The sequence below is a fragment of the Chiloscyllium punctatum genome, chromosome 37 (assembly GCF_047496795.1).
Source record: "Chiloscyllium punctatum isolate Juve2018m chromosome 37, sChiPun1.3, whole genome shotgun sequence".
NCBI classification, from domain to species: Eukaryota; Metazoa; Chordata; class Chondrichthyes; order Orectolobiformes; family Hemiscylliidae; genus Chiloscyllium; species Chiloscyllium punctatum.
Genome location: NC_092775.1, coordinates 56,421,935 through 56,437,401, shown reverse-complemented (window position 1 = coordinate 56,437,401; position 15,467 = coordinate 56,421,935). Strand labels below are relative to the sequence as shown.

General features: G+C 44.1%; 1 protein-coding gene across 7 annotated transcripts in view; it reads left to right on the top strand.

Annotated features, from left to right (window-relative positions):
- Nucleotides 1–14,673, top strand: part of pltp (phospholipid transfer protein) — a 97,537-nt gene extending 82,864 nt beyond the window's left edge. For all 7 annotated transcript variants that reach the window (XM_072556876.1, XM_072556874.1, XM_072556872.1 and 4 more), the window contains 4 exons: nt 2,861–2,903; nt 7,523–7,586; nt 11,435–11,511; nt 12,731–14,673. In XM_072556876.1, the coding sequence (XP_072412977.1) occupies nt 2,861–2,903; nt 7,523–7,586; nt 11,435–11,511; nt 12,731–12,838 (292 nt within the window). In that variant the 3' untranslated portion in view covers nt 12,839–14,673. The remainder of the gene's footprint in view (nt 1–2,860; nt 2,904–7,522; nt 7,587–11,434; nt 11,512–12,730) is intronic.
- Nucleotides 14,674–15,467: the final 794 nt, after the last annotated feature.

The following is a 15,467-nucleotide window of genomic DNA, read 5'->3' as shown; positions in this document are numbered from 1 at the left end:
CCGGAGCAACTGGAGGAAAACCACACAGAGACGGGGAGAATGCGCAAACTCCACACAGACAGTCACCCGAGGTTGGAATTGAACCTGGGACCCTGGCGCTGTGAGGCAGCATGAACTATGAAGCCAAGTGAGGACAGGATACAGAGTAAAATACTCTTTCCTGGGGCATCCTGCTGGTGAGAGAGAAGCAGTTTGGAGTTAGCTTTCTGCTGAGAAGCATCAGGTGCCAGGATGAGGACTGGCTGCAGAGAATTCACTGCCATTGTGTGTTCGCATGTGCACTGCCTATACCTCTTTAGTTATGGATAGTTTATTTATTAATTCAAGAAATGTGGGAACTACAGGCTGGGCCAGCATTTATTGCCTGTCCCTAGTTGCCCTTTGAGAAGGTGGGGGTGAGTTGCCTTGTTGAACCACTGCAGTCCACCTGCTGTGGGTTGACCCACTTCCCAAGGGGAGGGAATTCCAGGATTTTGACCCAGCAACAGTGAAGGAACGGTGATATATTTCCAAGTCACAATGGTGAGTGGCTTGGAGGGGAACATACAGGGGGTGGTGTTCCCATGTATCTGCAGCCCTGGTCCTTCGAGATGGAAGTGGTGGATGGGTTTGCAAGGTGCTGTCTAAGGCAACTTGGTGAATTTCTGCAGTGCATCTTCTAGATAGCGTGCAGTGCTCCTAACGAGCGTTATTGGTGGAAGTGTAGAGTTTGAAAGTGGTGGATGGGTTGCGAAGAAAATAGTCCATAACCAATACCTATTTCTTTGTGTTTAATGAGATTGTAAAAACAAATGTCAAAATGTTGTGTTTGTCATTGAGGTGAATCAACAACAACAGCAATGATATAGTCCCTTTAGCAGAGTCATATGTCCGGACAGCCTCAGGAACATGAAGGGAATTGTGAATATTGATTCAGACACACCGTCGAGAATGTAACCACCTCTCCTATAAAAATATTCAATGATTCTGCCTCTGCCGCTCTCTGAGAAAGAGAGTTCCAAACCTTCCCTGACCTGAGAGAAAAATCCCTTCTCATTCTAAGCCTATCCAACATTTCACTGCAGGATAATTCCAACCCCACCTTCCCAGTAATCAGTTGAGGAAACCTTCTCTGAACTGTCTCTAATACATTTGTATTTCTCTTTAATTAAGGTGAACAAAACTGCACAATACCTCAGATGTGGTCTCACCAATGCCCTATAGAACTGAAGGAAAATGTCCCTTTATATTCCTAATTCCTCTTGCATTAAACAAAATTATTTCAAAGCCTTAGCTGTAGTTGCACTCTAACGTTTTCTGATTTATTTAGCAGGATACCCAAATTTATCCGTATCTCAGAGTTCTGCATTACATCTCCATTTAAGGATTTTGACTAGGTTCCAAATTATAGGCTGGTCAGAATAGTGAGATTCCATGGAATCCCAGGGAAAACAGCAAGTTAGATCCAAGATTGTCTTAGTAACAGTAAGTAAAAGGTATTAGTCAGTGAGTGTTTCTTGTGATTGAAAGGCTGTTTCAAGTGAGGTCATGCAGAATTCAATACTGGGTCCCTCAATGTTCATGGTTTATATCAATCATTTAGACTTAACTATAAAGGCCACAATCAAGAGGTTTTATGGTGATGTGTAATTTGGGGTATAGTTGACCGCGAATATGAAAGCTAAAGACTGCAGGAAGATATCAGTCTTCCAGATTTCTGCCTGATTTGGGCTATTGACCCATCCCAACCAGGGCCTAAACTGAGAATCCTTTTTAAATCAAACTTATTTCACTTAGAATCCTCATGGGACACTTTCCTTCGGAGGTGGTGAAGAGATGCTTAAATAGTGGTGGAGAAGCTCAACTGGTCTGGCAACATCTGTGGGGAGAAATCAGAGTTAATGTTTCAGGTTCAGCGGCCCTTCCTCAGAACTGATGGTAGCTAGAAAAAGCTGGGTTTCTTTGCAGAAGATAGTGTGTGTGTGTGGGTGAGGGGGTAGGGATTAAGGAGTAAGCGATAGTTGGGCACAGAGCCGAAAGAGAGAGCAAAACAGTTGGACAGACTAAGGAGTGGATAATAATCAGTCTAGGAGAATGAATAGCTGCTAATGTAGCTATTAATACCTAACAATGGGTTGTGTGTAATAGCAGACCATGTGATAACAAGGAGAAAGTGAGGACTGCAGATGCTGGAGATCAGAACTGAAAAATGTGTTGCTGGAAAAGCGCTTTTCCAGCAGCACATTTTCAGCATGTGATAACAAGGCCTGGAGTGGGGGGGTTTGGGGTAAGGACATGGGAGAAGGTGGCTCAAGCTCTAAAATTGTTGAACTCGATATCGAGTCCAGAGGTCTGTAGAGTTCCCAAGCGGAAAACGATGTTCTTCCAGCTTGCACTGAGTTTCACTGGAGCACAGCAGCAAGCCTGGGACAGAGACATTGGTAAGGGAACAGGGTGGGGTGTTGAAGTGGCAACTGCTTACTCCTTCACCTCTCCAACCACCCACCCGCACCCCCCTATCGTCTGCATAAACAATAACCTTTTCCGAGTTACTTTCGGTTCTGAGGAAGGGTCACTGGAGCCAAAACGTTAACTCTGATTTTTCTCCACAAAGGTATCCAGACCTGCTGAGTTTTTTCAGCAATTTCTGTTTTTGTTTAAATATGGATTGGTTATGTTCATTGGGTGTGTGGAGGAATTACTCTTTATTCATTGATAATCTCAGGGATCAACAGGATTGAAACTCAATTACTTATGAAGCAAAACTCTAAGGAACGGTGAAGTGAGATACTGGAAGTCAGAAATCTGGGCTGCACCTTCCTACTGCAGGGAGATTAATTTAAATAAGTGCTTTTTAATTTTTGATTTTCATTCTCTACAGATTCAGAATGTATTCATCAAAGTCCACTCTGGAGTCACTGGCAGTAAGTAAACATGGAAAGAAACCTTTATTGAATCTATGGGATCACCACCTCCTCCAGAACAATCAAAATCAATGGAAATCATAATCTGAGAAACTCTCTCATGAAATCACTGTTATCACATTGTAACTAGTGGCGTGTCACAGGAATCAGCACTGCAGCCACATATTTATAATATATCTTAATGATATGGATGAGGAAGGTGAACATATTACATCAGGGAGACCAAATGTAAGCTAAAGGAACGTTTCACCAAGCATCTCAACTGGGCCCGCAAGGGCTGACCGAACCTCCCAGTCACCACCCATTTTAAACCAAAAGAGAAAATGCTGGAAAATCTCAGCGGGTCTGGCAGCATCTGTAAGGAGAGAAAAGAGCTGACATTTTGAGTCTAACTGACCCTTTGTCAAAGCTGTCAGAGCTTCTGCCACCACCCATTTTAATTCCCCTACCTACTCCCTTTCTGATATGACCATCCTTGGCCTCTTCCATTGCCACAAAGAAACAAACCGCAATTTGGGGGAGCAACACCTCACCTTCTGCCTGGGCAGCCTACAGCCCAGAGGTCTCAATATTGAGTTATCCAATTTCAAATAATCTCCCTTCCCATCCCCCGACTCCCTTCCCTACCCCCCTACCCCCACCTTCCACTGCTCCCTGCCACAAACCAGATTCATTCCTCCCATTGACCAAGCAGGTTGTACCCTCTACCTGTCTTCTACCTATCCCCACTTCACCACCCTGCCCCCACCACCCCCTTTATCTTCAGCTCCCCTGACACTAACCCCCAGTCCTGAAAAAGGGTTACACCCAAAACATCAACTTCTCCACCTCCAGATGCTTCCTGGCTTGCTGTGTTCTTCCAGCTTGGTCCTTGTCTATATTACTGTATAGCTAAGTTTCCTTATGAAATAAAAATAGGGGGAAATGCAAAAAAAAACTAGCATTCAAGTTTAGTAGGTAATCAGGAAGGAAAATAGAATGTTGGCCTTTGTTTGAAAGGGAATGGAATTTAAAGTAGGGAGATTCTGGATTAGTGGTGCTGGAAGAGCACAGCAGTTCAGGCAGCATCCAAGTAGCTTCGAAATCGACGTTTCGGGCAAAAGCCCTTCATCAGGAATAAAGGCAGTGAGCCTGAAGCGTGGAGAGATAAGCTAGAGGAGGGTGGGGGTGGGGAGAAAGTAGCATAGAGTACAATGGGTGAGTGGGGGAGGGGATGAAGGTGATAGGTCAAGGAGGAGAGGGTGGAGTGGATAGGTGGAAAAGGAGATAGGCAGGTAGGACAAGTCCGGACAAGTCATGGGGACAGTTACTGAGCTGGAAGTTTAGAACTGGGGTGAGGTGGGGGAAGGGGAAATGAGGAAACTGTTGAAGTCCACATTGATGCCCTGGGGTTGAAGTGTTCCGAGGCGGAAGATGAGGCGTTCTTCCTCCAGGCGTCTGGTGATGAGGGGGCAGCGGTGAAGGAGGCCCAGGACCTCCATGTCCTCGGCAGAATGGGAGGGGGAGTTGAAATGTTGGGCCATGGGGCGGTGTGGTTGATTGGTGTGGGTGTCCTGGAGATGTTCCCTAAAGCGCTCTGCTAGGAGGCGCCCAGTCTCCCCAGTGTAGAGGAGACCGCAGGGAGGTTTTGTGAAAACTATACAGTCACTAGTTAGACCACAGCTGGAATGTTGTGAACAGTTTTGGTCCCCTTATCCAAGACATTGGCATTGGTAGCAGTCCAGGGAAGGTTCACTAAACTGATTCCAGGTATGGATAAACTATTTTCCGAGGAGAAGTTGAGTCGGTTGGGCGTGCACTTGAAGAATGAGAAGAGACCTTATTGAAACATGAAAGATTTGTAAAGAGCTTGATAGGGTAGATGTTGAAAAATTGTCTCCCTTTTGTGGGAGAGTCTGGGGCCAAAGGGCACAATTTCAGAATAAGGGATCACATATTTCAAAAGAGATAGGAGGAATTTCTTTTGTCATGGGATAGTGAGTTGTGGAATTCATTACCACAGAGGACAGTTGAGGCTGGGTCAGTAAGTATATCCAAGGCTGAGAGACAGATTTTTAATCATTAATGGAATCAAGGGTTATGGAGAAAGGAGAAAGTGAGGACTGCAGATGCTGGAGATCAGAGCTGAAAATGTGTTGCTGGAAAAGCGCAGCAGGTCAGGCAGCATCCAAGGAGCAGGAGAATCGACGTTTCGGGCATCAGCCCTTCTTCAGGAATCATGGAGAAAGGGCAGGAAAGTGGAGTTGAGGATTGTCAGATCAGCGATGATCTGACTGAAATGCAGAGGAGACTCAATGGGCTGAATGACCTACTTCTGCTCTTTGCTCTTATGGTTTTAATGGTATAGATTCTTTTGCGTTCAATCAAGAAAACCTTAACCATGCAAATGATCAGACACTAGGATACAGCAGGATTTTGCACTGTTCATCTTAGCAAAGTGCCCATTTCCTCTCAGACTCCCTTCCATTCTCAGCTGTTGTTTGTCTCACTCATTGAGGATGATGGGTCTCCCACAACCCTTAAACATCATGTGATAAATTTCCTTCCCTCTAACCTGGCTCCAAGTTGTCAATAGGGAGCTGACACTTTAGCCTCTACTTGGACATTGAAGCTTTCCAATCTCTGCTGAGGCAGACAAAGCAAGCTGATGTCTAATGCAGAATTGGTTTCTCTGGGAACAACTCAACAGTCTGTCAGCAGGGACTGTAACTGGGCGAGTGACAAACAGGAGATTGGCAGAACCAATTACTGTTTCTCAAAGTCTAGCATTCATGTTCAGTCAAATCAAAACCAGGCCATAGACTGAACAGTGACAGGATAGGGTTATACTGGACAGTGACAGGAAAGGGTTAGACTGGACGGTGACAGGATAAGGTTAGACTAGACGGTGACAGGATAAGGTTAAACTGGACATTGACAGGATAGGGTTATACTGGACATTGACAGGATAGGGTTATACTGGACGGTGACAGGATAGGGTTAAACTGGACAGTGACAGGATAGGGTTAAACTGGACATTGACAGGATAGGGTTATACTGGACATTGACAGGATAGGGTTATACTGGACAGTGACAGGAAAGGGTTAAACTGGACGGTGACAGAACTGGGGTAGACTGGACAGTGACAGGATAAAGTTAGACTGGACAGTGACAGGACAAGAATAGACTGGTCAGTGACAGACTGGGGTAGACTGGACAGTGACAGGATAGGGTTAAACTGGACAGTGACAGACTGGGGTAGACTGGACAGTGACAGGATAGGGTTAAACTGGACAGTGACAGACTGGGGTAGACTGGACAGTGACAGACTGGGGTAGACTGGACAGTGACAGGAAAGTGTTAAACTGGACAGTGACAGGGCAAGAATAGACTGGACAGTGACAGAACTGGGATTAGTGCTGGGTCCTCTACTTTTTGTCATTTACATAAATGATTTGGATGCGAGCATGAGAGGTACAGTTAGTAAGTTTGTAGATGACACCAAATTTGGAGGTGTAGTGGACAGTGAAGAGGGTTACCTCAGAATCTGGACCAGATGGACCAATGGGCTGAGAAGTGGCAGATGGAGTTTAATTCAGATAAATGCGAGGTGCTGCATTTTGGGAAAGCAAATCTTAGTAGGACTTATACACTTAATGGTAAGGTCCTAAAACAAAGAGACCTTGGAGTGCAGGTTCATATTTCCTTGAAAGTGGAGTCACAGGTAGATAGGATAATGAAGAAGGTGTTTGGTATGCTTTCCTTTATTGGTCAGAGTATTGAGTACAGGAGTTGGGAGGTCATGTTGCAGCTGTACAGGACATTGATTAGGCCATTGTTGGAATATTGTGTGCAATTCTGGTCTCCTTCCTATCGGAAGGATGTTGTGAAACTTGAAAGGGTTCAGAAAAGATTTACAAGGATATTGCCAGGGTTGGAGGATTTGAGCTATAGGGAGAGGCTGAACAGGCTGGGGCTGTTTTCCCTGGAGCGTCGGAGGCTGAGGGGTGAACTTATAGAGGCTTACAAAATTATGAGGGGCATGGATAGGGTAAATAGGCAAAGTCTTTTCCCTGGGGGGTGGGGGTAGTCCAGAACTAGAGGGCATTGGTTTAGGGTGAGAGGGGAAAGATATAAAAGAGACCTAAGGGGCAACTTTTTCATGCAGAGGGTGGTACGTGTATGGAATTAGCTGCCAGAGGAAGTGGTGGAGGCTGGTATAATTGCAACATTTAAAAGGCATCAGGCTGGGTATATGAATAGGAGGGGTTTAGAGGGATATGGTCTGGGTGCTGGCAGTTGGGACTAGATTGGGTCGGGATATCTGGCTGGCATGGACGGGTTGGACCAAAGGGTCTGTTTCCGTGCTGTACATCTCTATGACTCTATGGCTGGACAGTGACAGGAAAGGATTAAACTGGTCAGTGACAGAACTGGGGTAGACTGGACAGTTTCAGGGCAAGAATTGGATCATGAGTCTGACCAGCATCATGCTGTTTAAATGTTATAGATAACGTTGTGAACGAAGACCCTCCATAGTACAGGCCAGCAGGTGGTAGCAGTGCATTACTAAGACTATGAATGGTTTGATGTTTTATCACATTTAGAACATGATCTGACAGATCCTTTTACTCTTTCAGCTGATTCCTCTCCAAACTCCAATCAAGGCCCTGGTGCACTTTACTGTCATGCCACTTATCAATGGTAAGTGTTGCACTCTTGTGTAACAATGGATAAATATTCAAACACTCAGCACAGTGTCAGTTTTCAGTGGTGTGGCTAACTGCTGGTGAAGTGCCTTCAAACTGAAACAATGTGTTGGTGAGTTATACACTTGCTGGTGGAACAATGATTGCGCTGCGAGGCTAGGTGGTGTTTGTAGACCTGCACAGACAGTGGATATCTGTTTCAACCTTTTAAAATGACCCTTGCGCTCGTGCAAAATCCCAAGTATAACCTGGAGCAGCCAGTGAAGGTGTATAAATAAATAGGTTCCCTTCACTGCAGTGTGGTATTGCGAAGCACACTGCTTAACACATGGCCCATACTCAATGGAGTATCGAACAATGTCATCATAGAATCTGTACAGTCTGGAAAGAGGCCATTCAACTCGTCAAGCTTACACCAGCCTTCTGGAGATCATTCCACCCAGACTCACCCCATCAACCCTATCCCTGTAACCCTACATTCCCCATGGCTAATCCACCTAGCCAGCACATCCCTGAACACTGCGGGCAATTTTAGCATGGCCAATCCACTTAACCTACCCATCTTTGGCCTGTGGGAGGAAGCCAGAGCCCTCAGAGGAAACTCATGCAGACATGGGGAGAACATGCAAACTCCACACATTCCAGGAGATCATGGCAGAGTATTGAGAGCAGAGAACCTCTACTTTTGTTTTCCACTCCACAGAACTTCTCTCCCAGGGGTTGCTGAAGAAGTTTATACTGAGCCCAGAATAGTCTTGCCAGTGGCTAACCCTGAAGGCAAACTGGAGACTAAGATTCAATTTTGCAGCACCTTTTTGGATTGAATCAAAGGATCATAGGATTTTATACAGAGCATTTAGAAAGCAGTAGCAGAATCAGACAGAGGCAGCATGGATTTATGAAGGAGAAATCATATTTGACAAATCTGTTGGAATTCTATGAAGGTGTAACTCGTAGAGTTCACAAGGGGGAGCCAGTCGATGTGATATGTTTAGACTTTCAGAAAGCATTGATAGAGAGAGCTAAGAAGAGCCAGGAGGGAACATGAGAAGTTGTTGGCAGATAGGATCAAGGAAAACTCTAAGGCTTTCTTTAGCTATACCAGGAGTAAAAGAATGACTCGAGTAAGATCAGAGCCAAACAAGGAAATTAGTGGGAAGTTGTACATGGAGTCAGAGGAGGTGGGGAAGTGCTAAATGAATATTTTTTGTCAGTCTTAACACTGGGAAAAGACAATGTTGTCAAGGAGAATACTGAGATACAGGCTACTAGACTAGAAGGAATTGAGGTTCACAAGGAGGAGGTGTTAGCAATTCTGGAAAGTGTGAATATGGGATTTTTCCTAGGACTCTCTGGGAAGCCAGGGATGAGATTGCAGAGCCTTTGGCTTTGATCTTTATGTCATCATTTTCCACATGAATAGTGCTAGAAGACTGGAGGATAGCAAATGTTGTCCCCTTGTTCAAGAAAGGGAGTAGAGACAACCCTGGTAATTATAGACCAGTGAGCCTTACTTCGGTTGTGGGTAAAGTGTTGGAAAAGATTATAAGAGAAAGGAATAATTTTATTAGGGATAGTCAACACAGTTTTGTGAGTGTTGGTTGTGCCTCACAGACCTTATTGAGTTCTTTGAGAAGGTAACCAAACAGGTGGATGAGAGTAAAGTGGTTGCTATGATGTATATGATTTCAGTAAGGCATTTGATAAGGTTCCCCATGGTAGGCTACTGCACAAAATACAGAGGCATGGGATTGAGGGTGATTTGACAGTTTGGATCATAAATTGGCTAGCTGAAAGAAGACAGAGGGTGGTGGTTGATGGGAAATGTTCACCCTGCAATTCAGTTACTGCATGGATCTGCTTTGGGTCCACTGCTATTTGTCATTTTTATAAACAACCTGGATGAGGACGTAGAAGGATGGATTAGTGAATTTGCAGATGACACTAAAGTCAGTGGAGTTGTGGACAGTGCAGAAGGATGTTGCAGGTTACAGGGGGACATAGATAAGCTGCAGAGCTGGGATGAGAAGTGGCAAATGGAGTTTAATGTATAAACATGTGAGGTGATTCACTTTGGAAGGAGTAACAGGAATACAGAGTACTGGGCTAATGGTAAGATTCTTGGTAGTGTAGATAAGCAGAGAGATCTCTGTGTTCATGTACATAGATCCCTGAAAGTTGCTACCCAGGTTGACAGAGTTGTTAAGAAGGCATATGGTATGTTAGCTTTTATTGGTAGAGGGACTGAGTTTTGGAGCCTTAAGGTTATGCTGCAGCTGTACAAAACTCTGGTGTGGCTACACTTGGAGTATTGCTTGCAGTTCTGGTCACTGTGTTATAGGAAGGATGTGGAAGCTTTGGAAAGGGTTCAGAGGAGATTTACTAGGATGTTGCCTGGAAAGGAGGGAAGGTCTTATGAGGAAAGGCTGAGGGACTTGAGGCTGTTTTCATTGGAGAGAAGAAGGTTGAGAGGTGACTTAATAGAGACATACAAGATAATCAGAGGGTTATATAGAGTTGACACTGAGAGTTTGTTCCTCAGATGGTGATGGCTAGCATGAGGGGACATAGCTTTAAATTGAGGGGTGATAGATATAGGACAGATGTATGAGGAAGTTCCTTTACTCAGAGAGTAATAGGGGTATTAAACACACTGTTTGCAACAGTAGTAGATTCGCCAACGTTAAGGGCATTTAAATGGACATTGGATAGATATATGGGTGAAATTGGAATAGTGTTGGATAGATGGGCAGTCTGCACTGCGCTGTAATGTTCTATGTTTGACAGAGTCACGCATAAGAGATTATTGTGCAAAATTAAAGTGCATGGGATTGTGGGAAGTGCATTGAGGCGGATAGAAAATGGTTGACAGAGAGGAGACAAAGAGTAGGAATGTTGGTCTTCATTGCGAGAGGTTCCGAGTACAGGAGCAGGGATGTGTTGTTGCAGTTATACTGGGCCTTGGTGAGGCCACACATAGAATATTGTGTGCAGTTTTGGTCTCCCTTTCTGAGGAAGGACACTTGCTCTCAAGGGAATGCAGTGAAGGTTTACCAGGCTGATTCCAAGGATAGTGAGACTGACATATGAGGAAAGATTGACTGGGTTAGGATTAATTTCCCTGGAGTTCAGACGAGTGAAGGGGGGGATCTCATAGAGACTTATAAAATTCTAACAGGACGAGACCGGGTAGATGCAGGGAGGATGTTCCTGATGGTGGGTGTGTCCAGAAGCAGGGGTCACAGTCTGAAGATTCGGGGTAGGCCATTTAAAATGGAAATGAGGTGACATTTCTTCACCCAAAGAATGGTGAGCCAATGGAATTCATCACCACAGGAAGTAGTTGACGCCACTACATTGAATGTATTCAAGAAGTGGCTAGAAATAACCCTTGGGGCAAATGGAATCAAAGGTTATGGGGCGAAAAAGGATTAGGCTATTGAGTTGGCCGATTGGCCATAATCGTGATGAGTAGTGGAGCAGGTTCGAAGGGCCGAATGGCCTCCTTTTGCTCTTATCTTCTATATTTCTATTCCAATACTGCAGCAGGTCATTTGGCCTATTACACCTTTACCAACTCTCTGGGAGTGCAACTTAGTTACTCCCATTCTCCTGTCATTTCCCCATCTTCCTGCAGATCTTCCTCTTCAGATAATTCTCCGTTTCCCCTTTGTTAGCCATCATTCAACCCCAAACCATTAGCACTGATAGTCCCCTGGAAAGTGTAACAATGTGTGTCCAGTCCCCAACAGTCAGGGACATGTAAGGAAAGTGAATGGGCAAACTCAGCCTCCAATGCATGAATTGACAGTCACTTGTGTTTTTATTCCACTCTCTGTTTAGAACGGACTCAGGAAGGAGTGCAGATCCCTCTCCCAGAAGGAATTGACCTGATCAATGAGACAATGAGAAACCATATGGTGGGTATTCTGAAACCTCTAGTGTGCTGATTGTTTACCTGAATCTGTCAGTGGGTTTGTGAAGTCTCATTTGGAACAGTTAGCGTCAGAGGGTTGTACAGCACGGGAACAGACCCTGGAGTCCAACTCGTCCATGCCAACTAGATATACTAATTAATTTAGTCCTATTTGGCCCATATCCCTCCAAACCCTTTCTATTCATGTACTCATCCAGGTGCTTTTTAAATGTTATAATTGTACCAGCCTCCACCAGTTTGTCTGTCAGTTCATTCCATACACGCACCACCCTCTGTGTGAAAAAGTTGCCCCTCAGGTCCCTTTTATATCCTTCTTCTCTCACCCTAAACTTAACCTCACCCCTAACCTGAGGAAAAGACCTCATTCATCCTATCCATGCCCCTCATGATTTTTTAAACCTCTACAAGGTCACCCCTCAGCCTCTGACACTCCAGGAAAAATAGACCTAGCTTATTCAGCCTCTCCCTGTTGCTCAAACCCTCCAACCCTGGCAAAGTTTCACAACATTTTTCTATATTCTGTTAGCTTAGATCTGGACTATGTGTTGATTATTCTGTATCCAGTACCATACAATACCCCATCCTGTCTAGTACTTCATACATGTTAGTATAATGTAGCTGCTGTATTAAAGGCCGTGCTAAAGGTCACGCCAGTGTGCAAATGGATTGCTGGAGCTTCCATAGAATTCAACATCAATCCCTGATGTGGAAATAAAAACCCTATTTATAAACCAGGTCAGGAGAGGCGGGGGGGAGTACAGGGTGGGGGGACAAGGCACGCGGATATGGAGGAGTTGTGGAAGGCTAAGGAGTTGGATATGGGATTGGGCTGGGCATTGGGAAGGAGGTTCAGATTGAGGGATGGTTTTTGGGGAAGCCCTGGGAGCTGCCCGGTTAAAATCCACAGGCACAGCTGGAAAGGCATTTCCCTCTTACTCAGCTCCAGTGAGCTCCTCAGTCCCTGACACCCCCATGAAACCTGGCCAGTCAGTGTGGCATTGGAGACAGCGTGGACAGGTGAGGGGCAGAGCCTTCTGATCAGAGCTACATCACTGGGGCCTGGAGAGTCAGGTAGTCACTCTTTCCAGCTTAGCAACCTTCCTTCATTACAACTGAAGCTGTAGTTAGGTTCTTGATTTTTAAACATTTTTTCAAACCGATTAAGTTTAATAAAGGGATTAATTGTTTTTTGTAATTCCCAGGGCTTTCTGTCAATTGGAGCAGACTTACATTTTTACAAAGGCCTGAGAGAGGTTATTAATATGAATAAGCAGATACTCTCTTCAAACAACTCAACTGTCAGCAAGTAGGATCCACACTGGGAAGAATTGAGACGTCCACGTAGCGTACAAAGACCCTCAGCTGTATTACCACTTAAGCATTATTCCTGTATTTTATTAACTTAACACTGGCCTGTAGACCTGTTCACTTTGTTTTAACAAGTGTTGGGGATGATTATCCGTTGCCTTGGACAAAGTGTAGAGACAAACAGCTCAAGCCTTTATTGCACACTAGACGAGAGATGGTAATCCAAGTGTAAGCTATTGATTATTTATTATTATTATTATCTGCTGGTGGGGTTTCATCTTTGTAAATCAATAGGCTGCTGTCATTTAACACTGCGCCACACCTTATAATCATAACACCATCTCCAAACCCCAGACTCACCCTCAGGTACAGTACACACAGGGTAAAAGGTCACAGTTCATATTTAGGTGACAGTCTAGGGTTCCTACATCAACATTTCATCACTATGCCAACATAGCTAACATATTACGATGGGGTCAGCCAAGAACCACACTACAGCCCTTATCAAGCATAAAATCAACCTTGTAACTCTCAGTGTTAAATACATTACATTAAAATTCACATCAAAAGACTATAAGAACATTCACTGTGCAAATGATGCAAAAGACGTCTTTTTGTCTCCTAGGTAATGCACATTGTCATTTTCAGATGCATGTTCAATGGTACAATGTCATAATGAATACTGGATATTACAGACAGCTAAAAATGAGTTGACTTATTAGAACAGTGACCTCCCAAAACAGGTATACATGCAATTAATGGACCTGATTTCTGATGTGTGGGCCTGAAGACATTGCTCCATTCACAGTCTATTGTTAATGGAGACATAACCTGGTGAGCAATACTTATTGGAAGCTCTGCTTCATGAAATCCCTGAGCCACCTCTATAGAAGGATATCTTTCTCTGGAAGCTTTCATGTTGGGAAGAAGATGGCATGAACCTTGCTAGGCAACTCTGTGTTAAACATCACCGGTGTGGATCTCAATCATGAATAGAGCCCTGAAGTTCCACAGTGAATCCTAGTCTCCTGCCATAGCTCCAGGAATCGGGGAAAACGCTCTCCTGCCTAATTACTGGGGCACACTGAGCAATGTGTCACATGTCAAAGTGCAATTTCCCTTAATCAATGGGAAGAGGCAAGAACCAAGCAGAACTTTGTTTAGGAGATATGCTTCCCCTTGTTCATTTTTGGCCTTTTTATTTATTTCAACTTTATTTCTTTCCTGCATTTTTTTTTACTTTTCAATGTGAAGGATGTCAAGACAATGAAATCACTCCCATTTTGGAGACCCACATCAGCTCCAGCCACTGTGTGTCATTGTTCCAGTTCCCACAACAAGCATCATTTGCCATCTCTCTGAGTGAGATTAAGCCAATTTAAGCACCACAATCAGGGTTAACCCTGCTCAAACTTGTAAAATGTAGGACACAAAACGGCCAGTATATCGAATTGGAATCACAAAGATCAAAGACCATCTTTAGCCCTTGCTTGACTGGGGAAGTGGTATGCAGTGATGTTAAATTGATGTGTTGTATATTCTATGTAATGGGTACTTATAGGTAGAATATTCCATGTTCTTAATAATTCTGGTAATACCACACTAATAGATAATTCTGTAATGTTTCTGGATAAGTTATTCCAAGTACTAGTTGTATGGAAAGCCATTCTAAGTGTGTTCAGTGTAGCAGTAAACCATTTAGTATTTCAATGTGTATTAATTGCACATAGTGGTGTAACTTACCCCTATATATTCACACACTTGTGTATTCCTTCCAAAGACCAACTGTATCACTAGCTGTTTAATAAAGACAGTTACATTGTCAGTGTATCTGAAATCATGCCTTACTTTGTGAGTATCAGAACCAGGGTGAAGGGCTGCAGCCAATCCTCTCTCTCCACCACAATGTGTGTAAGATTTTGTGGGGATATTTATTCAGTAATTTAATACTGGGCTTGTGGAAATGCAACAACCTTTAATGTGGCTACACCACTGCAATCACTATTTTATACAGAGACCCAGCATAAGGCAAAGTTAAATAGGAACACATCTTCAAACAGACAGTACTTACATCTCACACCGTTGGACTGTAATTGTTCTGCACATGAGACTTTAAACAGTTAATCACTCCAATGAGCTGGCTAGCTCAGTTAGTAAAACATGAGACTCTTACTCATAGGGTCATCAGTTTAAATTCATGCTGGTTGCATTGTTTTGATTTCTTTAGAATTGAGGCTGGGTTATTCAGAGTGCTCAAGGCTGACATGGACAGATTTTGATCAATATGGGAATCAAAGGTTAGTGGAAAAGGCAGGGAAGTGGAGTCAAGGATGGTCGGAATGGCTGCATCCACAATGAATTGCAGAACAAACTCGACGGGCCAAATGGCCTACTTCTGAACCTGTATCTTAGAGTCATAGAGTTATACAGCACGGAAACAGATCCTCCACTCCAAGCCATCCATGCCATCCACATACAGGGCAACCTCCATATCCGCGGAATCGTTTTCTGTGGTTTCAGTTACCCACAGTTTACTGTGGCCTGAACATATTATAGGGAACCTTCCAGAACCAGGGACCGGGGGCTGCCGGGAAGGTAAATTTCCCATTAAAATGAATGGGTTCGCTCCTA